Raw genomic sequence first — 24164 nt, forward strand, 5'->3', positions numbered from 1 at the left:
TTTCTTTCAGGTCAGATACTCCTCTGATATATAAAGCTGTGCCAAGCTGGTTTGTTCGTGTGGAGCACATGGTAGACAAGCTATTGGAAAATAACGCCCAATGCTATTGGTAATTTTTGTTTCTTTTACTTCGTGGATGTAAGTCTGTAGTTAGAACTTGTTGTTTCCCCTCCACCTCTTCTTTCGTACACTAATGCAGTTGATCTGCATCTTGCATGAGGATTATGTTCCAGAGTCAGCATGTAAAGCTAAATTCTCTACTCATAATTGCCTTGAAAATTCCTGGCATCTGAAAGATTTGTATTGTCTCTTTAAAAAAAGGTGAGATATGGGCTGGAACTGAAACTGAAAGCGACTTCCTTTTCTGATCTCAAGCTGCCTCCAAGGCATGTATTTAGTAGTTACGGTAGAATGGCCAGTGGAATCACCTGTGCTAGTTAAACTGCTGGTTTTTGCAGATTGCATAGTGTTGAAATTGCACACCTCTGTAGCGTGCAAGATGGAGGCCAGCTCTACTGAACTTTGCAAATATTTAATTGCAGCTTAAATGTTGCACTTTGATATTCCAAAGAATGCTCTTCTCAGGTGAATCAAAAGACCAGTGGCCTGTACTAGCTCTGAAAATTTGGATTCTGTAGTTTGCCGGGTGGATTACAATGGCAAACGATGGAATGTGGTAAATTGCAAGGCCACTGGCAGCTCCGTGAAGGCGAGACCTTGAAGCAGCTGACAAGCTGAGCTGAGGTATTCCACCTGTTCTTTGGTGTGAGCGAAGAAGTGTCTTGGCTGCCCTTCATGTGAGAGATGAAGGAGCTGCTTGTCAGCCTGCGTGGGAAGAAACTGGAGGCCAGAAGTGATACCAGACCAGAAAGATCCATCTGAAATGTTGTGTGGTTCTTGAAAGACAGAACCCTTCTATGTTTGTAAAAATCCCCTCGGGGATTTAGAAACAACCTGCCTATGTAAACTGCCTTGGATAAAGTCAGAGGAGTAATCCGATGACCAGAAAGGTGGTATATAAATACCCAGTTATCAATATTATCAATAATAATAATGGATTTTGAATCTGATCATGTTTTAATTGAACTTGGAAAGAGGTATGCTACTCAGGTGTAGGGGCAAGAAGAATGGGAGTGAAAACGAGTGTGTGGGGGCATGATTTTTTTTCCAGAGCAGATAAAAGAAGATGCATGCAGCCAAGAGTACCCCTTACTTTAAAAATGCTTCAGTGGGAGAACTTAATTGGTTTTCCTCTTACCAACCCACCTTTGTGAAGCATTCTGCTAAGCAACTTGTTCAGAGATTACAGTGTTTTTCTTTTTCTTTTTTCTTTCCAAAGACTGCAGTTTTATATTTAAGTATTGCCTGCTGTCTCTATTCTTTAAGTACTCGATAGCTGAAGAGTTGTTACATAACTAAACCTGGAAGGGACTAAATTTCCTTTATGTGTTTCTTTATGGGACAGTTCTAGAAACTGCATTCCTAATGGAAGAAGTCCCCCTGCCTTGTGTTAATATTGTTTCTCTGGGTGGATTTTACTCCTTCAGCTAGGGGCTGTATGACCTGGGTCTGCCTGGGCTCTCTGGAGGGGGAAAAAAAGCACCTTACCGTGCTGCTCATGCTGCTTTTGCAAACCTGGAAGTGCAGGACCTTTGGTTTTATTTAAAAAGACAATTCTTTGTAAAACCCCCATACTCACCAGAATGAACAACAGTGGCAAACCCAGGGCCAATGGCGTCCTCACGCAAAGCATGGCACCCAGCTTGATTTCAAACTGGGCTGGAGCACCTTCCTTATGAGGAAAGGCTACAGCGTTTGGGCCTCTTCAGCCTAGAAAAGAGGTGCCTCAGGGGGGACATGATTGAGACATACAAAATTATGCAGGGGATGGACAGAGTGGGTAGAGAGATGCTCTTTACAATCTCACATAACACCAGAACCAGGGGACATCCACTAAAATTGAGTGTTGGGAGAGTTAGAACAGACAAAAGAAAATATTTCTTTACTCAGCGTGTGGTTGGTCTGTGGAACTCCTTGCCACAGGATGTGGTGATGGCACCTGGCCTGGACCCCTTTAAAAGGGGATTGGACAAGTTTCTGGAGGAAAAATCCATTATGGGTTACAAGCCATGCTGTGCATGTACAACCTCCTGATTTTAGAAATGGGCTATGTCAGAATGCCAGATGCAAGGGAGGGCACCAGGATGCAGGTCTCTTGTTATCTGGTGTGCTCCCTGGGGCATTTGGTGGGCTGCTGTGAGATACAGGAAGCTGGACTAGATGGGCCTATGGGCTGATCCAGTGGGGTTGTTCTTATGTTCTTATGTGGGAGGGCCATCAAGTAGCAAAGTTCCACTTGCTGTGCTATCCTTGCAGTTTCACAGCACATAAGATTCCATGCCAGAGTGTCTGCTACAGGCAGAGTAAGGTACCAGCTTCGGCTGTGGTTACTCCACTTGCTGTCCCAGCACAGGGCCCAATTCAGCTAAATTGGTCAGATCCCCCTAAGGATGACCATGTATTTCTCCAACACTTGTAAAATGCTGTGAAATCATATTGTATTGCTCCCTCCCTTTCTTTTTATCTGTTTGCCCATTTTTCAAGTGGGTTGTGTGGGTGGGGTGTGTGGGTGTTGTCAGGTGAACTCGGTTGTGTATTTGTTGAACTCTGTACTGCCAAATTCTTGGCTTAGAGAGGGCCCAGTGTGATGATGTTTGCAAAACCCTTGTTCTACAATCCTCTGTTCTACATCTCCTTTAATTGACTGTGCAGTAGAAATAAAGAGAAGTGCAGGTCCAACCTTGTTATACATGGATTTTTTATACACGTAAGAACATAAGAACAGCCCCACTGGATCAGGCCATAGGCCCATCTAGTCCAGCTTCCTGTATCTCACAGCGGCCCACCAGGCCAGGTGCCATCACCACATCCTGTGGCAAGGAGTTCCGCAGACCAACCACACGCTGAGTAAAGAAATTTTTTTTTGTCTGTTCTAACTCTCCCAACACTCAATTTTAGTGGATGTCCCCTGGTTCTGGTGTTATGTGAGATTGTAAAGACCATCTCTCTATCCACTCTATCCATCCCCTGCATAATTTGTATGTCTCAATCATGTCCCCCCTGAGGCACGTCTTTTCTAGGCGGAAGAGGCCCAAACACCATAGCCTTCCCTCATAAGTAAGGTGCCCCAGCCCAGTAATCATCTTAGTCGCTCTCTTTTGCACCTTTTCCATTTCCACTATGTCTTTTTTGAGATGCGGCGACCAGAACTGAACACAATACTCCAGGTGTGGCCTTACCATCGATTTGTACAACAGCATTATAATATCAGCCATTTTGTTCTCAATACCTTTTCAAATGATTCCCAAGCATAGAATTGGCCTTCTTCACTGCCTCCGCACATTGAGTCGACACTTTCATCAACCTATCCACCACCACCCCAAGATCTCTCTCCTGATCTGTCACAGACAGCTCAGAACCCATCAGCCTATATGTGAAGTTTTGATTTTTTGCCCCAATGTGCATGACTTTACACTTACTGACATTGAAGCGCATCTGCCATTTTGCTGCCTATTCTGCCAGTTTGGAAAGATCCTTCTGGAGCTCCTCACAATCACTTCAGGTCTTCAGCACTCGGAAAAGTTTGGTGTCGTCTGCAAACTTTGCCACCTCACTGCTCAACCCTGTCTCCAGGTCATTTATGAACAGGTTGAAAAGCACCGGTCCCAGGACTGATCCTTGGGGCACACCGCTTTTCACCTCTCTCCATTGTGAAAATTGCCCATTGACACCCACTCTCTGTTTCCTGGCCTTCAACCAGTTCTTAATCCATGAGAGGACCTGCCCTCTAATTCCCTGACTGTGGAGTTTTTTCAGTAGCCTTTGGTGAGGGACCGTGTCAAACGCCTTCTGAAAGTCCAGATATATAATGTCCACGGGTTCTCCCACATCCACATGCCTGTTGACCTTTTCAAATAATTCTATAAGGTTTGTGAGGCAAGACACCCTTACAGAAGCCATGCTGACTCTCCCTCAGCAAGGCCTGTTCGTCTGTGTTTTGGGATCCTATCTTTGATGTGGCATTCCACCATCTTACCCGGTATAGATGTTAGGCTGACCGGCCTATAGTTTCCCGGGTCCCCCCTCTTTCCCTTTTTTAAGATAGGCGTGACATTTGCTATCCTCCAATCCTCTGGCACCATGGCCGTTTTGAGGGACAAGTTGCATATCTTAGTCAAGAGATCTGCAACTTCATTCTTCAATTCCTTAATAACTCTAGGGTGGATGCCATCAGGGCCCGGTGACTTATTAATCTTTAATTTATCAATCAGGTCTGAAACATCTTCTCTTTTAACCTCTATCTGACTTAATTCCTCAGTCCGGAGGGGCCGTTTGGGCAGTGGTATCTGCCGAAGGTCTTCTGCCGTGAAGACAGATGCAAAGAAATTTAATTTCTCTGCCATCTCTAAGTCTCCTTTTATCTCCCCTTTCCCTCCTTCACCATCCCGAGGGCCAACTGCTTCTCTGGTGGGTTTCCTGCTTCTAACATATTTGAAGAAGTTTTTATTATTCCCCTTTATGTTGCTGGCCATGCGTTCCTCATAGACTTGCTTGGCCCCCCCGTATCACCTTCTTACATTTCTTTTGCCACAGTTTGTTCCTTTTTATTCTCTTCATTAGGGCAAGACTTCCATTTATGGAAGGAAGCTTCCTTGCCCTTCACAGCCTCTCTAACTTGGCTGGTTAGCCATGCAGGCACCCTCCTGGATTTAGTGGAACCCTTTTTTCTTTGTGGCATACACCTCTGCTGGGCCTCTATTACTGTTGTTTTAAGCAGCCTCCATGCACTCTGGAGAGATTGGACTCTTTTTACCTTCCCTTTCAACCTCCTTCTAACCAGCCTCCTCATTTGAGGGAAGTCCGCCCATCCGGAAGTCAAGGGTTTTTGTTAGAGATTTGCCTGGTGCTCTTCCCCCGACATGCCTGTCAAAACGGATCGCAGCATGATCACTGTTCCCCAACGGCTCCATAACATTGACATCTCTAACCAGGCCCTGAGTACCGCACAATATTAAATCCAGAGTCGCCTGCCCTCTGGTGGGCTCCATGACTAGCTACTCTAAGGCACAGTCATTTAGCACGTCAAGGAATCCGGTCTCCTTTTCGTGATCAGAACACAAATTGACCCAGTCAATATGAGGATGATTGAAGTCCCCCATGATTACAACCCTGTCCCTCCTTGTCACCATCCTGATCTGTTTCCTCATTTCAAGGTCCACTTCTGGATTCTGGTCTGGAGGATGATAGCATGCCCCCAGTATTACATTGCTCCACAGGCCTGGTAATTTAACCCACAGAGAGTCTACGGTGGAGTTGGACCTGCCTTCAATCTCTACTTTGCTGGATTCTATCCCTTCCTTAACATAAAGGGCCACCCCACCTCCAACACGCCCCTGCCTGTCCCTCCTGTAGAGTTTATAGCCCGGGATTGCAGTATCCCACTGATTCTCCGCGTTCCACCAGGTTTCCGTTATGCCCACTATATCAATGTTTTCCCTAGTCACCAGACATTCCAGTTCTCCCATCTTTGCTCGGATACTTCGGGCATTCGCATAAGAGCATTTGTACATGGAATGCCGCAGGGTGGGCTGCTTGTTCGCTCCTTTATCCCTGCATCCTCTCACTGTGCCAAACCGTCTATCACATCCCATCACGCTACCATTCCCAATTTCTTCTCCTACTCTGCTGTGTCTTGACATGGATTTGATTCAACACGAACGGCCACTGCAAATGAGACAGAATGTGCTGATCCCTGGAGAAGGGGAAAAATGCATCCCTTTAAAATCAGTTTTAAAAACTGAACAGTCCTTTAACAGCCTCCTTAATAAGAGAGAGAGAGAAAGAGGGCAGTGGCTGACCATCAATCCTTCTCTCTCCATGAGACCCCTCCCTTCCCCCTGAGCAGTGAAAGGAAGGTGATCACTTTGCATTGGTTAAGGGAGGGACTGAGTGAAGCGCCTTTATAAGTGCTTGAAGGAGGACAGATTGATGGATTGTCGTCTTAATGTTTCTTGTCTTGCATCAGAAAGGTCAGCAAGGCTGTTTTTCAATCACCAGAGCAAAGAAACTTTGTTTTTTAAATTGATTTGCTATAGTGCGTTTTTTGCCATCCATGTGAGTACTTGGAATGGAACCCATGAGAATCCTGTACTACTTAACAAAAGTGATAGAAAGAAAAATATGTAGTAGAACGTCTTGCATGTATTCTTGCTGTCCACTGATGAAATCTGAGAATGAGTCCAAGCTTTCTTGCCTTAGGATTTGGGAGTCTGATAAATGCAAAGTTATTTCAGAAGCAAATTGTTATTACTATTTTTTTTTGGGGGGGGGGAGAAAAACTTTAACATGGCAGACTTTTCTGCTGTACTGTTGGCATTGATAATTACAGTCATAGAACTGCTGCCCATTACAAAAAATTTTTTTAAGGGAGGCTAAATTTAAGCAAACCCTTTATATAAATTTCCATAATTGCTTTCACTATGACTTGCTCATTTGGAGTAAGCAAATTAACAGTTCACGCTTTTTAAAAGAGATGTGATAGCAAGTGAAGTCCTTGAGCAACTGAGAGTTGCTGATGCCTTTATGGGAAGAATAGTTGGGAATGAATTATTTGTTTTCTGTGTTAATTGTTGTCTTTTGCAAGCTTTTACTATCTTGAAAAATACATTGTGCAAATGATAATACATGATTCCATGAAAGCAAATGATGTGTTTGCAGAAAAGGTAGTAATAGAACATTTAATTTACTGGCTTCCAGCGCTTTCTTTTTCTGGGATGGCATTTGCAAATAAATATTCATAGCTTAATTTGTCATGTATTTTGGCTGACTTTGTATTCTGCACATTTCTTTTAATAGCATTTTTCAAGTGGTGCTTACAAGATGGTTGCACAGTCAATGCCGTGCTATTGTGTTAGAAGTAGGTCACTTAGAGGCCTCCAACAGGTTCTAACTGTGAGCAATTAAGCGTGGAACTTAGGAAGAAAATGCAGAGTTCCCAAGTCCACGTTTTGCTAGTAAAGCAAATGTGTGGTGAGGTGGGGGAGCTATTTAAGGGAAAACCAGTAGGCCAAGGTGCTTAATCCTTCTGCCTATCAATTTCTTCCTTCAAATGGTTCATTCAACCTTTTTCAGTCCACAGCCTTCCCTATAGGGCTATAGAACTAGTCTAACTTTGGGTGAAATGTTGCAAGGGGCATTTGCAGGGAAAATTAAGCTCATGTTTGCTGAAGTATCATGCAGTTCAGCCTTCACTTTCATAAGCAGGGGAGATACCAAATTGAAATTGGGAGAACTCAAAAGAATAACAAATGTTGTGCTGCTTTAGTTAAACTTTAACTATAATGCCATCAGATGTTAAAATGTTTTAACTGTGTGTGTTTTGTATGTGTATTTAAATGAAAATTGGCCTGTGATCCTATATATTCTGGGAGTAAGTTCCTTTGAATTTAATGGGCTTTATGTCTGGTTGGGCATGCATAGGATCTTACTGTTGAAGTCCTGAAAATTGTCTGGGCCATGTAAATTCATCAGCACCATATATAGTGCTGTGCGTCATCACCTGATGTTCATCAAGTGTGTAAAAAAATGTGTAATTCCAAGTGTCTAAAAAAAAATCTGAGGAATTAAAGAAACAAAGTTATAGACTAGAACTTTAGAAGTCAGTTCAAATAGCAACATGAGATGGTCTTCATTCTACCAGATTTTGTCTGTTTGAAAATGTTAGTTCTTTGAAAGATACCTCTCATGATCTTTTTATGTGTGAATATTTCTATTTGTGGCAGTGAATGTTATGAATATTTGTAGACACTTGTGTAGGGTTGAGAGTAAAATGTCGAGAAGCCACCCTGGGCATCTGCTTCAACCTGGGAAAGGTGGAATATAAATCTTTTAATGTTAGGATCACAGTGGTACCATCTATTCTTTGAGTAGGCTCTTAAGGAAATTGTAGAGTTCTAAAATTAGAGACATTAGAGGAGTTAATTCCTTCTAGGTTGTCGTCACCTTTGTGATTGGTGTAATGCTTGCATTGCTATTAGAATCATTGCTGACTCTTAAGACTGGATGTCTCTTTGGAATATTCTCTATTCCTTATAGGCATTTCTCCTGCTGAACTAGATCAAACATAGTTTGATAAATTTTGTAACCTAATTGACTTTCTAATTAGTTTTTAATGAGGTGACTTAATACTAATGTATTTTTGAGATGGCATATTTTAAGAACTTTGCATCAGTTTATCTACTTGCTGTATCTTCAAGGAATGAACAAACAAATTGAAATACTAGTAACTGACTTTAAACAAAGCATAGTAGTATGCTGTGGGACTTCATTTCTCCATGTTTGTTTTATTGCCATTTTAAACATGATGATTTACTAGCGTGAAATCTGATGGGAGATGGGTAGAGTGTAAGAAATTGGATACGACCAGAAACCTCTGATCAAATTGTTGTGCTTCTTTCACTTGTTTGGATTCAGTGAAGCAATTAACTTTTAATGTAATGAGCATTCGTGGTAATTTAATTAGTAAATAAACTATATAGGCTTGACATTTTATTTGGTGAAGTAGTCAGAGTTCAGCTCAAATAGTTTAAATCTTTGTGTTTGCGATTCTGTGTGCGGATGGGTTGACAGACTACATTTAAAAAAACTTGGTTGGTGTCTGTTTCAGTTCCGTTGGGGGCTAGTTTACACAGTCCTTGTACTGGAATCCTGTACCCACAATGGGGTGTGTGTGTGTGTGTGTGTGTGTGATGACAAAGTAAGAGGCATAGACATTAGGTGTGGATACCATAACCCAGTGGTTCTCACACATTTAGCACCAGGACCCACTTTTTAGAATGAGAATCTATCAGGACCCACCAGGAGTGATGTCATGGCCAGAAGTGACATCATCAAGCAGGAACATTTTTAACAATCCTAGGCTGCAATCCTACTCACACTTAACCAGGGTAAATCCCATTGCCTATCATTGTTAAAAGAATATACATAGTAGCTTGTTAAAAGTACAGGTCTGTAACATTTTCCCAAATGCTGTCACATACCAAGGTAGCATCAAGTCTAATATATTAAAAATAAAATATTGAAATGAATGGGGACCCACCTGAAATTGGTTCGCAACCCACCTAGTGGGTCCCGACCCACTGCCACAACCTGATTCCAGCAATTCCCCCTCCCCCATTTGAAAGAGGAGGATTGTGTGAATGTGATGTGAATCTATATGTATGTTATGTACCTGTTATGTATGATGATAGGGGACCACAAGCATATAATAATTTTCTGGTCTACTGGATGCTCAAGTGTCCATCTTTGCTGCAATCCAGTGAGGATATCCCTATTAAGGAGGTCAGAAGGGTACTGTTCCATGTCTGTCTCTCCCTCCCTCCCTGCATGACACTCCTGTAGTGTGTGTACATGACAAACAGGTAATTTGATATATTGGTTCTTAATAGCTGTTTAGAGCAGCATTTCTCAACATATCTTCCCTGCTGTACCACTTTGCATGTTCCACTTATTGAAAATACCACTGAAAGTAACTGGTGATGACATCACTAGTTATTTCTGGATTGGGAGGCCAGATGCAATGTGACAAATTCTGGTAAGAGGCTCCGGGTGGATGGGAGAGCTTTTTTTGAGCATATGAAAAGAGCATGCTTGAGTTCTGCCTGCCTAGCCAAGCCACCTACCGCTGCTTGTCACATTGCGTTGCTGGTCTTGCTGCCAGGCGGCAGGGGTCTGGGCATCTTGCAAATACACCACCACAAGTACCACTGGTAGTATGAGTACCGCTAGTTGAAAAACACCAGTTTAGAGGAAAAGGATAAAGTTCAGCTGGCCTGAACTTATTGACTTCCATCTCTTCAAACAGTTGTCTAATGTTGTTGTTATAGTGTGAGTCATGGTTCAGGATGTGGACTCACCTCCCTGCATTACAATCTCTGCGCATGAACTAGAGGTTGTCCATGACTTTGTGTACCCTGGCTCAACGATCTCTGACACTCTTTCTCTCGATACCGAGCTAAACAAACGCATGGGTAAAGCAGCTACCACGTTTTCCAGACTCACAAAGAGAGTCTGGTCCAACAAGAAGCTGACGGAACATACCAAGATCCAGGTCTACAGAGCTTGCGTCCTGAGTACACTTCTGTACTGCAGCGAGTCATGGACTCTCTGCTCACAACAGGAGAGGAAACTGAACGCTTTCCACATGCGCTGCCTCCGACGCATCCTCGGCATCACCTGGCAGGACAAAGTTCCAAACAACACAGTCCTGGAACAGAGCTGGAATCCCTAGCATGTATGCACTGCTGAAACAGACACGCCTGCGTTGGCTCGGTCATGTCGTGAGAATGGATGATGGCCGGATCCCAAAGGATCTCCTCTATGGAGAACTCATACAAGGAAAGCGCCCTACAGGTAGACCACAGCTGCGATACAAGGACATCTGCAAGAGGGATCTGAAGGCCTTAGGAGTGGACCTCAACAGGTGGGAAACCCTGGCCTCTGAGCGGCCCGCTTGGAGGCAGGCTGTGCAGCATGGCCTTTCCCAGTTTGAAGAGACACTTGGCCAACAGACTGAGGCAAAGAGGCAAAGAAGGAAGGCCCATAGCCAGGGAGACAGACCAGGGACAGACTGCACTTGCTCCCAGTGTGGAAGGTATTGTCACTCCCGAATCGGCCTTTTCAGCCACACTAGATGCTGTGCCAGAACCACCATCCAGAGCGCGATACCATAGTCTTCTGAGACTGAAGGTTGCCAACAACATAGTGTGAGTCATAACTGTTTCTCCACCACTACCTTGGAATGGGAGGAAGAGTTCTCAACTGCAATGTAACCAGGCCAAGGCCTCTATTCCCCCCCCCCCCACTTCTCAAAAGCAGTTTTGCTTGAATATCTGTAGTTTGCCGATATTCAGAATATCCAGAAGTTGCTGTCTGACTGGGGGTTTGGTGAGTGGCTGGCTAAAATGGATTGTTCTTGAAGAGTGCCATTGAATTTGAATAATATGACAAGCCTTATGGCCCCTATTACATGCATAAACACTACTCTTCCCTTTAAGTTGCCTCTCTTATATTTTATAATCCTTAAAGGATTATAAAACTAGATGGCAGTATAGCTTAATCAAGATACAAAAGCAGAGATGTCAATTTCCTTTCTCTGTTCTTGTAGGGCAATGTAAATTGTATGGTGTTGGAGAGTTTATTACTACAAAGGCTTGTATAATGAATAGCAATCTGTTTTATTTAGATATACTTTAGAATTGCTTCCACAGTTGGGGCAAGTGGAGAGGCAAATCTCGAAAGCTAATGGGTTCTTAAGGCCTGAAGGAACTGTGCTATCTCACCCCAAATCTTAGTCATATGGGAGTGTGACTGTGTGATAGTTATATTTTATGTATATAAGTAAGCTATTCGTAGAAGGAGCTACTCTTAGGTTTGTGACTCACCAGCATGGTGGGTGGGTGGGCAAACAGTTCAGCTTGTCTTTTTGGCAGCAAATCTATAAGTAGTCTATGCTTGGGACCCTTGGACTGTGATTTCACTGGGATTGCTAGAAAGGTCAAGGTTCTGCTTTCCTGCTGGAGACCCAGTTTACTCAATTTTGAGACTGAACTGATATAGCTCAAGTGGTATATAGGAGCTACAGTATAGTTGTGCTTTCTCTGTGTGAAAGTGAGCTGGATGATCATCAAAGCAAGTGGGCAGGGGGAGGGAAGGATGAACTGAGCAGGTGTACCAAATTTAGTTTCTAGGTTTCTTTAATTCAGGGGAGATAAGTGTGATTTCATGAAATTGGAAAGAATGATTTGGGAATTATGAACTGTTGTGTAAAGGCTTAATATGTCATCTTATAGGATGTTAAGATAGCTTAATATAAACATGGTTTTGTTTTGAAACTTGGTTTTTTTGATGTTAAAAAAAAGAATTTTAATGTGTGTATTCCAAAGTAATGTTAGCAGATTAATTAAAAGCAAAAGTAATTTAATTTTATAGTTAGTGTTACATGTTTAACAATCTTTTTATTGTGCCATATTTTAATAGTTATACTGGTGCCAAGTGCCACCACATAAAACAAATAATATCTTCTGCTAGGTGGAAGATAATGAGACAGTTCATTCAGCCTGTGTGAGAGACTCAAATCCATACTGCGAGTCCTAGAACAAGTACTATCCAAAGTACTGTACAAATGACAAGAAAATAGAAACTGCCATAATTTTGTACAGATGTAGTTATAAAGCAATAAATCAAGAGTTTACATTCTGCTGAGATGGCAGTCTCCCTTTAAATTTGCTACCATTTGAGAAGGAGATAGTACTGCAGATAGGAGCTCCTGAAGATGAATGTGACACTTAAAAATGGCACTGACTTCTACCGTATAAGAAAGTGTGAGTGGATTTATCTCTAACAAAACATTAGCGGTTTTGTAACCTGCGTCTTCCTTTCTGGCTTTATCCTATGGCAGTGGTTTTTAGTACCAAACTTTTTAGTACCATGACCCACTTTTAAAAATGACACTCTCTCTGGCTCACCTAGCCTTACAAGACTGAAAAAAAAGCTCCAACCTCCACAGTTATCCTTTTTACTACAGTGGGGGGGACACCTTCTGGAACATTTGAGCTCCATTTTCATCAGATCAGGATCATTCTGGTGTCCTTGGGTTCCCCTTTGCCTGGTCTTTGAAAGGAGCCCATACAGGTTTGCCCACTTGTGAGTAAACAGCACTTGTGGCTCAATTTTGCTTTCCATAGAGCTCATTGCATTTTTCTTATCAGCTTGGAAGGCAGGGTACTTCTGCATCATTCTGTTTTGGGAGGGGGGCTGTGTTCATTGAATTGGATCCATTCTGGTGGTGTTGGGTTCCTCTCAGCCTACCCTTCAAAGTGGACTGAGGCACATTTAAGAGGCCTACTCATAAGTAAGTGTGCATGTGCAGCTCGGTTTCACTTTCCACAGGGTTCAATACATTTTCCTTCTCAGCTTGTCAGTTTCCTGAGCTGCCAACCATCAGGTTGCCACCGCAGTACGGAAAACACTATCCCGTGGTATTGAGACATAGTTTTGTTCCACTGTTGGAACAAATTTATATAGAGTGCTATTATGTCAGACAAACAATAGCTGGCTGGCAGACAGATTGGCTTTGGTCTAGCAGGTGTTTACATGTGCAACAACTACTTTGCGCATGTGTGAACCTGCACCAGATCGTTTTTTACTCTTACTTGCACTGCCAGACCCTGAGATCTGCTCTCTGGATTGGATGGCACTGAACTGTGCTGTTTGCTTAGCCCAACTTACACATGCAGATATGGTGACAATCAGGATGCATATGTGGATCCGAATATAAAACATCTACTTGGTTCCACTTTAGTTCTACAATGCAAGTGAAGGTGTTTCCATCAGAAGAGGCATTTTCATCAGCCTCTTGATGTGGAATGGAGTATCAATATCTTCATCTCTGCTCTTGAGGGTCACTGTGCTTGGGCTTTCTTTGTACAGTATATTGGTTCTCCAATAGTATAACTTTTTGCATGTGACTATCTCTAGAGTGGGCCATTGCTGTCAATCAAACACTCTGACCTAATTATAGTACTCCCTCTACACTACAGAGGCTCCCTGAGTAGGTTTACTAGTGTTGGATCAAATCAGCAGTATTTTCTGTGGGCGGCAGGATGCTTTGCACAAACATAAGGTTTGTATCACAGTCGCCCAGGAATATTTTCTTTTATGATGGTGATCAAAACCAGGTATTCAGATGCAGTGGACCTTGATGCCAGATTCAAGTTGCAGATGGAACTTGCTGCTATGCTACAGTCAGATGTCTTGCTGATAATCCTCAAATGCTCAGTTCTGACAGCCCAGCCCAACCCAACATTAATCCCTGTGTGGTGATGCAGCAGCACCAGTGTGGTATGCACTGCATCCCACAGGGAATTTTTGGATGATGGAGATCTCCTTTGGGGTAATGGAACATTTGGCCCCTTGCCCCAGGGTAAGCCCCAGCAGCCGCAACAGGTCAGCTTGGACCAGCACCAGTGATATTGCTGGTACAAGCCTGCATTGATCTGATCAGGTGAATCAGGCCTTGGAAAGTGGCATGCATCCCTCCCCATTCCAACTCTTGCACCAGACTTACCTGCTCTGGTGTGCCTCTGTCATGTTGCCAGCATGAGTAGGAAGGATCTGGTCTGCGCTTTAGTGCTCAGACTTGGTTGACTCCAAAGCCATCCATTTAGGAAGAGGAGCCACAGAGGACAGTTCCAAAATAACCCAAAGTGAATTTCTGAAACATGAAAAGTAATCCCAAGAATTACTAGAAGTTAAGAGACAAACTCGATAATATAAACTAAGGAAATCCAAATTTTCCTCAATTAAATGGACGCTGCATCTTTAAGGAAATTGTATTCAGCGCAGACCCCCACAGGAATTTCTGGAACAGCGCATAAAGTTTATTGATATATTTTGTGGTATACATAAAAAAATTGCATGCAAAATGTATATAATACATGGTATAATACTCTTTTAAAGTATATTAATCTTTCTGTATAGGGACAAATTTGGGGGGGGGGTGTCCATCTGTCCAAATCCAGCAATATCTTATGTATCACACTGTTAAAATTTAACCCACTCATCTGTGTTTTATCTGTAGGAATTGATATTCCTAAATATTTATGCGGGATAGAAATATAATTTTTGCTTGCCTTGTTGCTTTATGGATCTTCCATAGCATCTAATTTCAGTAACGTTTTATCCACATGAATTTACAGGTGCCATCTGCCAGCATCTTAAAGTGGAAAGCCAACCTATGGTAGCCAGATTGCAAAGTTCATTTTCCACATTAGTGAATTGGTCAAATGTTGTTTTATCTTAATTCAGTTTTCCACTTTTACTTAAATAGGGCCTCTCAAGGTCAGTATAAAGAGTGTAACAGTAATAAGTTCAGACTCTAAAACTTTTAAAGGCAATTACATTCGTTTAAAGCAGGGAAACAAATGCTATCTGAAAGCTAAACTGCAGAGTTTTTCTAGATTTTTTTTTTAACAGTTCTTCGGCTGGGAGTTTGACATTCCATTCCATATTTTCAGCAAACTAAAAATAACTTAAGACTTTATAGAAAGTAAAGAAAAATTCACAGTATACCCAAGCCCCAAAGTATGAAATTAAATCTGCAATGTCTTTCTGTTGATGGACTTTGTTCAAATTATTTTCTGTTGGTATTTAATAGTATTTAGGTGGGGTAATTTTAAGTTGTAATGAAGCTTTGAAAAATTGTAGGAATTTGGGAGAGAAGAATAAAATCTAGAACTTTGAACAATTCATCTTTAGCATTCATTTTGTCAATTCAACAAACTCTTTATTCCGTAAAAGATATTGTCATGCAAAGAGATTTGAAACTTACAGCCTGCTTGCTTGTTGGTGCAGACTTTGTGTCAATCGACAGATTGTACTTCTGTATCTGAGGGATACTCTGATCTCATGGATGATTTCAACATCAGTTTCCTTATTGGAGTCCCATTGTTTGTAAGTGAGCATGTTGTAGACAATAAAATGAGAATAAAAGAGATTCAAGTACTCCTGTCTCTTACACAAGAACATTTGTATAGGTGGGGGCTCCGTATCTGCAGATTGTGTATCTGCAGATGTGGCTCAACATGGGTCCCCCGGACCCGCGTTGAGCAGTCTTGGTCCTACCTGAGCCCTCCAGAGGCAGCTGGAGCTGTGCTCCGGTCACCTCTGGAGGACTTTCTGAAGTGCATTTGCTCACTGCCTCTGCAAGCTTCAGACTGACTGTTTTGGCCAAAGAAACACTACTTCCAGTTTCTCGAGGGTGTGACATTTTGAAGCCATATAAGGCATTCTTATATGTCCTATGGAAGGCTTATGGAGCCAAAAATCATGGATTTGATTATCCATGATTTTCATTGTCCACGGGGTCTGAGAACAGATCCCCCAAGGATACTAGTGGGATACAGCATCCCACCTGTAATGCTTGGTACTTACAACCTGCCTATTTGAAAGTGTTTCGCATACATGATTTCATTACACAGGCCTACAAAATTGAGGGTTAGAAAAGTTTTTTCCAAACTTTATGGTGGTTTGATATGAAATTGGAATGCCGATTCCAAAAATGGCATCCGTTTTGCCCCATCGTATCTAGTTTTGGAGATATAGTATAGCCTCATTAGTGAATGGTTCAAGCAGCTTCCTCATGAGGAAGCTGCTTGAACCATTCACTAAGGAGGCTTTGCCGTGTCTCCAAAACTAGACGTGATGGGGCAAAACGGATGCCATTTTTTGAATCGGCACCCCAAATATGCCCAGGAATTGGTGTAATGTTTAAGGAAGGAAAATGTGTGTTGGCCTGTGTTATTATCACACAGTACAATCCTATGCATCCCAATTCAGACAGTGGTCCATTGAATCCAGCTGGTCTGTGAAAATCCCTGATTTTCTTCTTTTTTCACCTATTTTTGAACTTTCTATCAGCACAGAGGCTTCTGTGATGCTGTGACATCCTGATGGGGCTGCTGAGTCATCCAGATGCAGTAGTCATTGTTCCTTTGCTGTTGCTGACCTTTTCCCTTCTTCCCTAGCTGGCTGGTAAACAAAAAAAAAAACAACTTGATTTTGAGCCAGCTCAATGGACTGTGAAGCACACCTGAATTCCACTGGGAGATTCAGGGGCTTAGGTGACACTTCCCCATATCCAATACCACAGGTGAAATCTGGTTGTAAAACCCTGGGTTATAAAAAGTGGGATTTTGCTTCACATTCTCTCTCCTGCCTTTACATGGTTGCTCAGATCTGATAGCAGGAGCATCTGATGCTTCATCTCTTGGCTTCAGCGTTATCCAGCATATCTGGACTTTCGGAAGGCGTTTGACACGGTCCCTCACCAAAGGCTACTGAAAAAACTCCACAATCAGGGAATTAGAGGACAGGTCCTCTCGTGGATTGAGAACTGGTTGGAGGCCAGGAAGCAGAGAGTGGGTGTCAATGGGCAATTTTCACAATGGAGAGAGGTGAAAAGCGGTGTGCCCCAAGGATCTGTCCTGGGACCGGTGCTTTTCAACCTCTTCATAAATGACCTGGAGACAGGGTTGAGCAGTGAGGTGGCAAAGTTTGCAGACGACACCAAACTTTTCCGAGTGGTGAAGACCAGAAGTGATTGTGAGGAGCTCCAGAAGGATCTCTCCAGACTGGCAGAATGGGCAGCAAAATGGCAGATGCGCTTCAATGTCAGTAAGTGTAAAGTCATGCACATTGGGGCAAAAAATCAAAACTTTAGATATAGGCTGATGGGTTCTGAGCTGTCTGACAGATCAGGAGAGAGATCTTGTGGTGGTGGTGGACAGGTCGATGAAAGTGTCGACCCAATGTGCGGCGGCAGTGAAGAAGGCCAATTCTATGCTTGGGATCATTAGGAAGGGCATTGAGAACAAAACGGCTAGTATTATAATGCCGTTGTACAAATCTATGGTAAGGCCACACCTGGAGTATTGTGTCCAGTTCTGGTCGCCGCATCTCAAAAAAGACATAGTGGAAATGGAAAAGGTGCAAAAGAGAGCGACTAAGATGATTATGGGGCTGGGGCACCTTCCTTATGAGGAAAGGCTACGGCGTTTGGGCCTCTTCAGCCTAGAAAAGAGACGCTTGAGGGGGGACATGATTGAGACATACAAAATTATGCAGGGGATGGACAGAGTGGATAGGGAGATGCTCTTTACACTCTCACATAATACCAGAACCAGGGGACATCCACTAAAATTGAGTGTTGGGCGGGTTAGGACAGACAAAAGAAAATATTTCTTTACTCAGCGTGTGGTCGGTCTGTGGAACTCCTTGCCACAGGATGTGGTGCTGGCGTCTAGCCTAGACGCCTTTAAAAGGGGATTGGACAAGTTTCTGGAGGAAAAATCCATTACGGGCTACAAGCCATGATGTGTATGCGCAACCTCCTGATTTTAGGAATGGGTTAAGTCAGAATGCCAGATGTAGGGGAGGGCACCAGGATGAGGTCTCTTGTTATCTGGTGTGCTCCCTGGGGCATTTGGTGGGCTGCTGTGAGATACAGGAAGCTGGACTAGATGGGCCTATGGCCTGATCCAGTGGGGCTGTTCTTATGTTCTTATGGCAGTCTATACATTCAACATATGTTTTAGCCATACATAAGAAATGTAAGATTGAAGGAATGGATCGTCTAGGTCTCTACCTGCTGTGTTTATGAGACTCGAAATGGACTGTTGATTTGTGATTTGTATATTGCATGATTAAATCGGGGGGGGGGGAAGAATCTGTTCCTTTTTTTTACTCTACAGTTTACATACTAAAGTCAAAATGAATTATAATATGTTTTCAGTGTGAAGAAAATACAGTACATTTTAGGGAAGAAAATAGCAAACTACCTATTTTCTAGGAAATGACCATTCAAGTTTAACACCCCCCCCCCAAAGAAAGAGAATGTCCCTTAAAACCCTCTAACTGTCTGTTCTAGTGGCTGTCTGCTGGTATTCATTTGCATCTTTTTAGATTGTGAGCCCTTTTGGGACAGGGAGCCATTTAGTTATTTGATTTTTCTCTGTAAACCGCTTTGTGAACTTTGAGTTGAAAAGTGATGTATAAATACTGTTAATAATAATAATAATAATAATAATAATAATAATTAATTCTGCCAGACAAGTTGCAATTCTTGAGCAGATTTCTTAGCCAAGGAAAACTTAACCCTGCATTCCTAAGACAGGGTATGGCCTTATAGGGGAAAATGGCCTTATGACCTTTGTTTTATATAACTGATGGCTAGAAGAGTGTGTTTCTCCCTCATAAGAATTTTTTAATCGTCCTTTTGTTCTTATACCCACCTCATTCCTGAGGTACAGTGTGTTTTGAAGAATAGTGGTAAAGTGCTGACAAAGGTATAAGGAAGCCAAATCACTTCACTGTCCAAATGCATTGTATTTCAGTGAGCAAATCCTCCAAAAACACATTGCATCAGTTTGATGTTTCACTCAAAGTTTAGGTTCCCCAAATTATTTGGGGCCTTTTTTGTTTTATCCTCAAATCTCTGTGCTCTGCCTTGTGAGACTATACCCATGTAACAAACCTTAATCAATTCATAATAATTATGCTTAATATCAATATAATCTTTAACCTTGACTAAGGCTGCTTGGTGTGTGTTTGAAAGAGGAGGGGAAGGGGCATTTTTGTGAGAGTGGAGGCAAAGGGTGTTTGATCATGTTTCTCTGCTCCTGATCCTTTGGCAAAGAACTTTTGTCAACATTCTAAAATTTGAGCTTCAAAAGAAAATGGATGCTGAATGGTTTGTCCTGAGATTATTCATTTTAAATAAGATTCTCTTTTTAAAAAAATTTAGGGTTCCTGGCTTTGTTAGAGAGAAGCGATTTGGAAACTGGTTGAGAGATGCACGCGATTGGGCTATTTCACGAAATCGATACTGGGGGACACCTATCCCATTGTGGGTTAGTGATGACTTTGAAGAGGTAAGAGCTAGTCTAAAAATCAGCATCCATACACTTGCATGGGGATATAATTTATTGATGCACTAATCTTGATGCACTAATAATTGATGTGTGCCCATGGGGCAAAAAGGCGGGATATAAATCAATAAAATAAATAATAAATAATCTCCCCTGGTATGAGTCCTTGCTTGTACATGCACATTCTGGAAAATGTGCATTTTTCCCAAAGAATTTGTATGGAAGCAGAATTTTGCTTTGGGATTCTTATCTAGTCTGATTTGGAACTAGAGAGTAGTTTAGATTTGAGTTTGGCTTAATGCGAAAGTTGACTTTGAAACTGCCCTAGTAGTTTGCTAGCTAACAGCGCATGGGTTAGGAAAAGAGATTACTATCTCTTGGGATAGTTATGCTCCTTAGCAACCTTCTCACAGTGGGACACTCAGGGTCCAGTCCTATCCAACTTGCCAGTACTTATGCAGTTGTGCCAATAGGGTGTATGCTACATTGTGCACTGGGAGCAGGGTGACCTGATACAATGGAGGACAGAGTGCCTATACCTTTAAACATTGTATGTATAGAAGAGGGAATTTTGACAGGTGCAACTTTTTAAACCCGGCTGCAAATGCCAAAATTCCCTTTTCTATACAATGGTTAAAAGTATAGGCACTCAGTCCTCCATTGTATCTGGTCACCCTGGCTGACAGCAATCACGGAGGCCTCCTCAGGGAAAGAGACCACTTGTTCCCTTACCTCAGGTCTACATTGTGGCTGCATCAGCATTAGATTGGATAGCAATCTATCCAATTGGATAGCATTGGGCCCTTAAGCAGGAAGGCAATACACTGTAGTTAATATTGTGGGTATGGGCGAGCTCCTTGTAGCATATCTACTGTTTCTGCAATGTTGCTCATCAGCTCACTGTCCAACAAATCTTGTAAACAGTCTTTATTTTTAAATAAACTGGAGTGTCTAAATGTCTATGAAAAGGGTGTGCTCCTCACAGCTGCTTTCAGACAGATTTGCAGTCCTGATAGTTTGGCCTTTGCAATTACTTGATAGGCTTGGAACAACATCAGAGTATCTTTTAATGATGTCCTCTGACTAGATGATCCCCTGCAATGGCAAGTGGGTTTCTGGGGAAATGGTAGGCATATGCTTTGACCCAATGAGAAATCATACTGCAATCATCAGAGTCTGCTTGCTTACTTAGGGTCAAGTTATAAATGTGTTTAGAGCTCAAGTGAGCATGTTTTAAACCTGTTAGGCTGTTAACGGAAACCTTGCTCAAGAGCTCTTCATTCTTTATTATCTGTATATGTAGATGTAGTTCAGAACAAATGTCTCGCTAAAACATGATAGTTAGTAAAAAAAGTTTCAATTGCCTCCTTGCAATCATTTGCTTCAGTGGTGGGGTATATTTTAATTTTACAGTACGTATTGCTTAATACTTGTTCAATATTTCTTTAACAGGTGGTCTGTATTGGATCTGTAGCAGAACTGGAAGAACTGTCAGGAGTGAAAGTCACCGATCTCCATAGAGAGAGGTTAGTGATTGTGGCAAAGGAAGCCAAAATCTCCTAGAGTTTGTCAGGATCTGTGCCTGCTTGTCTGTGCTGAACCTTTTTTAAAAAATCCACTATTCCTGGAACCTAGCAAATGCTGTATGCCCAAGCCAGAATGAACTGGCATTCAATTTATTGTTTTCTAACATTTTTAAAAATGAAAATGGATACTCATCTTTAAATAAGGAGGGAGCAGAGAATACCATTTCATGCACGTGTGTATACCAGTTAAGTAATTTTATTTTTTTCTTCTAAGTTTGTCATGCTAACCATCTAATCAAAATGTATTTTTCTCTTTTCTTGTGCAAAGAATTTACTTCTTAGATAAAGAAGTAGTGTAGTTGATGTCCCATCCTATGCTTGTCCTCACGACACCTAATGCTCCTTTAAGTGTGCAGACATATGTATGCATGTATGCCTTTTTGCTTCTTTGTGCACAAACTCTTGCTCTGAGATGGCATCCTTACCTACTAGTTCTGGTGCAAAGACTTTGAAATCTTTGACTACCAGAAGCCAGCAACTCTGTTAGCCAACATTCCAAATAATTTCAGAAGTCACCACCACCTTTCTTCATGAATCAAAACTGCTGCCACTCTCTATCCTTGACAGCCCTGTCATGAGGTAGAGGATTGTTTGACTGGTGAACAGTATGAGGTCAGAAGAGAGGAGAATTCCAGGCTTACAGTTCCTATGGTTGAATGAATACATGACTTTAACCTCCAAGAGCAGTGAGGATGTTGCTCCACAGATAGTTGGTCAAGTATGGCTGTAAATTGGTCCAGGCTGATATAAAGCTGATGCAGACTTTCAAGCCTTGATTGACCTTTCTCCCCACCTTTTAGCTTAAGTGATGTATTATGTTAGCTATTAAAATAATAGAGTTTTAAATAACTTTTATTTGTCTTATAATAGGCAGGTGCTGAGTCTGCAGTTTGAAGGAAACACTGACTTGGTAGGAGAGGGGGCTTAACCTTTCCCCTTGGATATAGATCATCCCCATTATTATTATTATTATTATTATTATTATTATTATTATTATTATTATTATTATACTGTATTTATATACCGCTTTTCAACGGAAAGTTCACAAAGCGGTTTACAGAGAAAATCAAACAAGCAACTAATGGCTTCCTGTCCCAAAAGGACTCACAATCTTTTACCTTGGCTTGTAGAATATTAGGCTGGTGGTGGAACCTATAACTTGCCTGAGTAGACAGGTTTAGACTGTGGACTATTGAATTACTAACAGGAATGGTTAAAAGGCAATGATTCATTGAGGAGCACAGTTTACTCCAAGTGTGTCTTGACCATTGTCCTTTGAAAACTGACTTAGAGAGAGATGTGGGGAAATTAGAGCATCTTTCAGCTTGCAGTGTTCAATATAAGAATTTAATTGCTAGTCTAATCCTTGACACATGGCCTTTCCCAGTTTGAAGAGACACTTTGCCAACAGTCTGAGGCTAAGAGGCAAAGAAGGAAGGCCCATAGTCAGGGAGACAGACCAGGGACAGACTGCACTTGCTCCCGGTATGGAAGGGATTGTCACTCCCGGATTGGCCTTTTCAGCCACACTAGACGCTGTGCCAGAACCACCTTTCAGAGCGCGATACCATAGTCTTTCGAGACTGAAGGTTGCCAATACAAAAAAAAAATCCTTGACATTTGTGCTAGAAGAGCAGAATCCTTTAAAAGTGTTGGATGAAATGGGGTTCTTAGAAAATCTGTGAAACTATGTGTCAGGGTTCCCTGACTTACCTGGGAAGAGAAATGCAGGAGAGGCAGCCCCAGGTCTGGGTGGCAGCAGCTGCAGGCGAACAGAGTTGCCACAGGCAGAGCCCCCTGTGCACTGGATGAGCTGCAGTGGGTTAAGGGGAGACTTGCTGGCCAGGTATCGGGGGCGGATTCTGGTGGACCACAGTCAAGTGGCATACAACCCACAGAGTGGAGCTCCTAGCTGGACCTCAGCCCTGCCCTTTCCAAGCTTCAGAGGAGGCCTAGCCAGGGGTGCGCAGGTCCAGACAGACTCTGTTGGCAGTTGCAGTGGCTCACAATGTGGCCCTGTCCCCCACCCGGGAGCAGCCGTATGGCTGTGAGCCTGATGCAGGTGCTGTCAGGGTGCCTGAGAGGGAGAAAACCAGGCAGACCTCTTGACAGCAGGGCAGGCCTCCAGCAGAACTCCTGAAAGTCCAGAGTCTGCCATTGCCCCCTTTCTGGCCGGGTTACAGGGGCGGCGCTGGTCACAAACCCAACCCACTGCAGGGAGGAAGATCTAGCCAGCAGCCCCTACACACCAGCTAGCGGGGGGAGGGGGGAGAGAGAGAGGCAGAAGGAGGTGGGAGGAGGGATGGATCAGGAGGAAGGGGTGGGGCCTGAGGGGTCTGGTCCCCAGCATAAAGCACAGCCTGGCCAGGGATGAAAGGCAGAAGGAGCTAGGCTGCTGGAGAGAGCAGAAGGCAGGCAGCCCATGAGCCAGAGCTGGCTGGGGCCGAGGGAGCCCGAGACGGTGGGGAGAAGGACCAGGGTGATGTAACCCCCTTCCCCCACAACTGTACTGAGGCTGCTTGGGCCAAGCTGAAAGTGCTGGGGTTGGACCCTGAGGTGCCCTGCCTCTGCCTCTCAGGGACCCAGAAGACCCCTGCAACCCCTTGGCCCCACACTATGTTAAACACAATCATAGAATTGAAAGGGACCTTGGAGACCCAGCCTGCTACTCAGTGCAGGTGACTACAACATTGCTGATAAGTAGCTGTTCAGCCTTTGTTTGAAAGCATCCAACAGGAGAGAGTCTAAATCTGCATGAGACAGAGTGGTTCCAGTCCTGGACAGCTCTTACAGTTACAGAATTCTTCTTTATGCCTCACCTAAATGTACTTTCCTATAACTTCAACTCATTGATTCTAGTCTAGCCTTTGGGAATCAGATAAGCAAGTGCTTCCCTGCATCTGTGTGACAGCCCTTCAGTTACCAGAAGAAATTTATTCTATATCCCCTTAGTCTTGTCTCCTCCAGACTAGAAATTCCAAACTCTTTGTAATGTTCCACATAGGACTTGGTTTCCCCATCTCTGTGGTCCTCC

At 42.9% G+C, this 24164-nt stretch overlaps 1 protein-coding gene across 3 annotated transcripts in view; it reads left to right on the forward strand.

Annotated features, from left to right (window-relative positions):
• IARS1 (isoleucyl-tRNA synthetase 1) overlaps nucleotides 1-24164 on the forward strand; it is a 130144-nt gene that overhangs the window by 48575 nt on the left and 57405 nt on the right. For all 3 annotated transcript variants that reach the window (XM_066618229.1, XM_066618230.1, XM_066618231.1), the window contains 3 exons: nucleotides 11-109; nucleotides 19421-19547; nucleotides 20997-21070. In XM_066618229.1, coding sequence (XP_066474326.1) covers nucleotides 11-109; nucleotides 19421-19547; nucleotides 20997-21070 — 300 coding nt within the window. The remainder of the gene's footprint in view (nucleotides 1-10; nucleotides 110-19420; nucleotides 19548-20996; nucleotides 21071-24164) is intronic.

This window comes from Tiliqua scincoides, chromosome 2 (genome assembly GCF_035046505.1).
Source record: "Tiliqua scincoides isolate rTilSci1 chromosome 2, rTilSci1.hap2, whole genome shotgun sequence".
Classification (NCBI taxonomy): Eukaryota; Metazoa; Chordata; class Lepidosauria; order Squamata; family Scincidae; genus Tiliqua; species Tiliqua scincoides.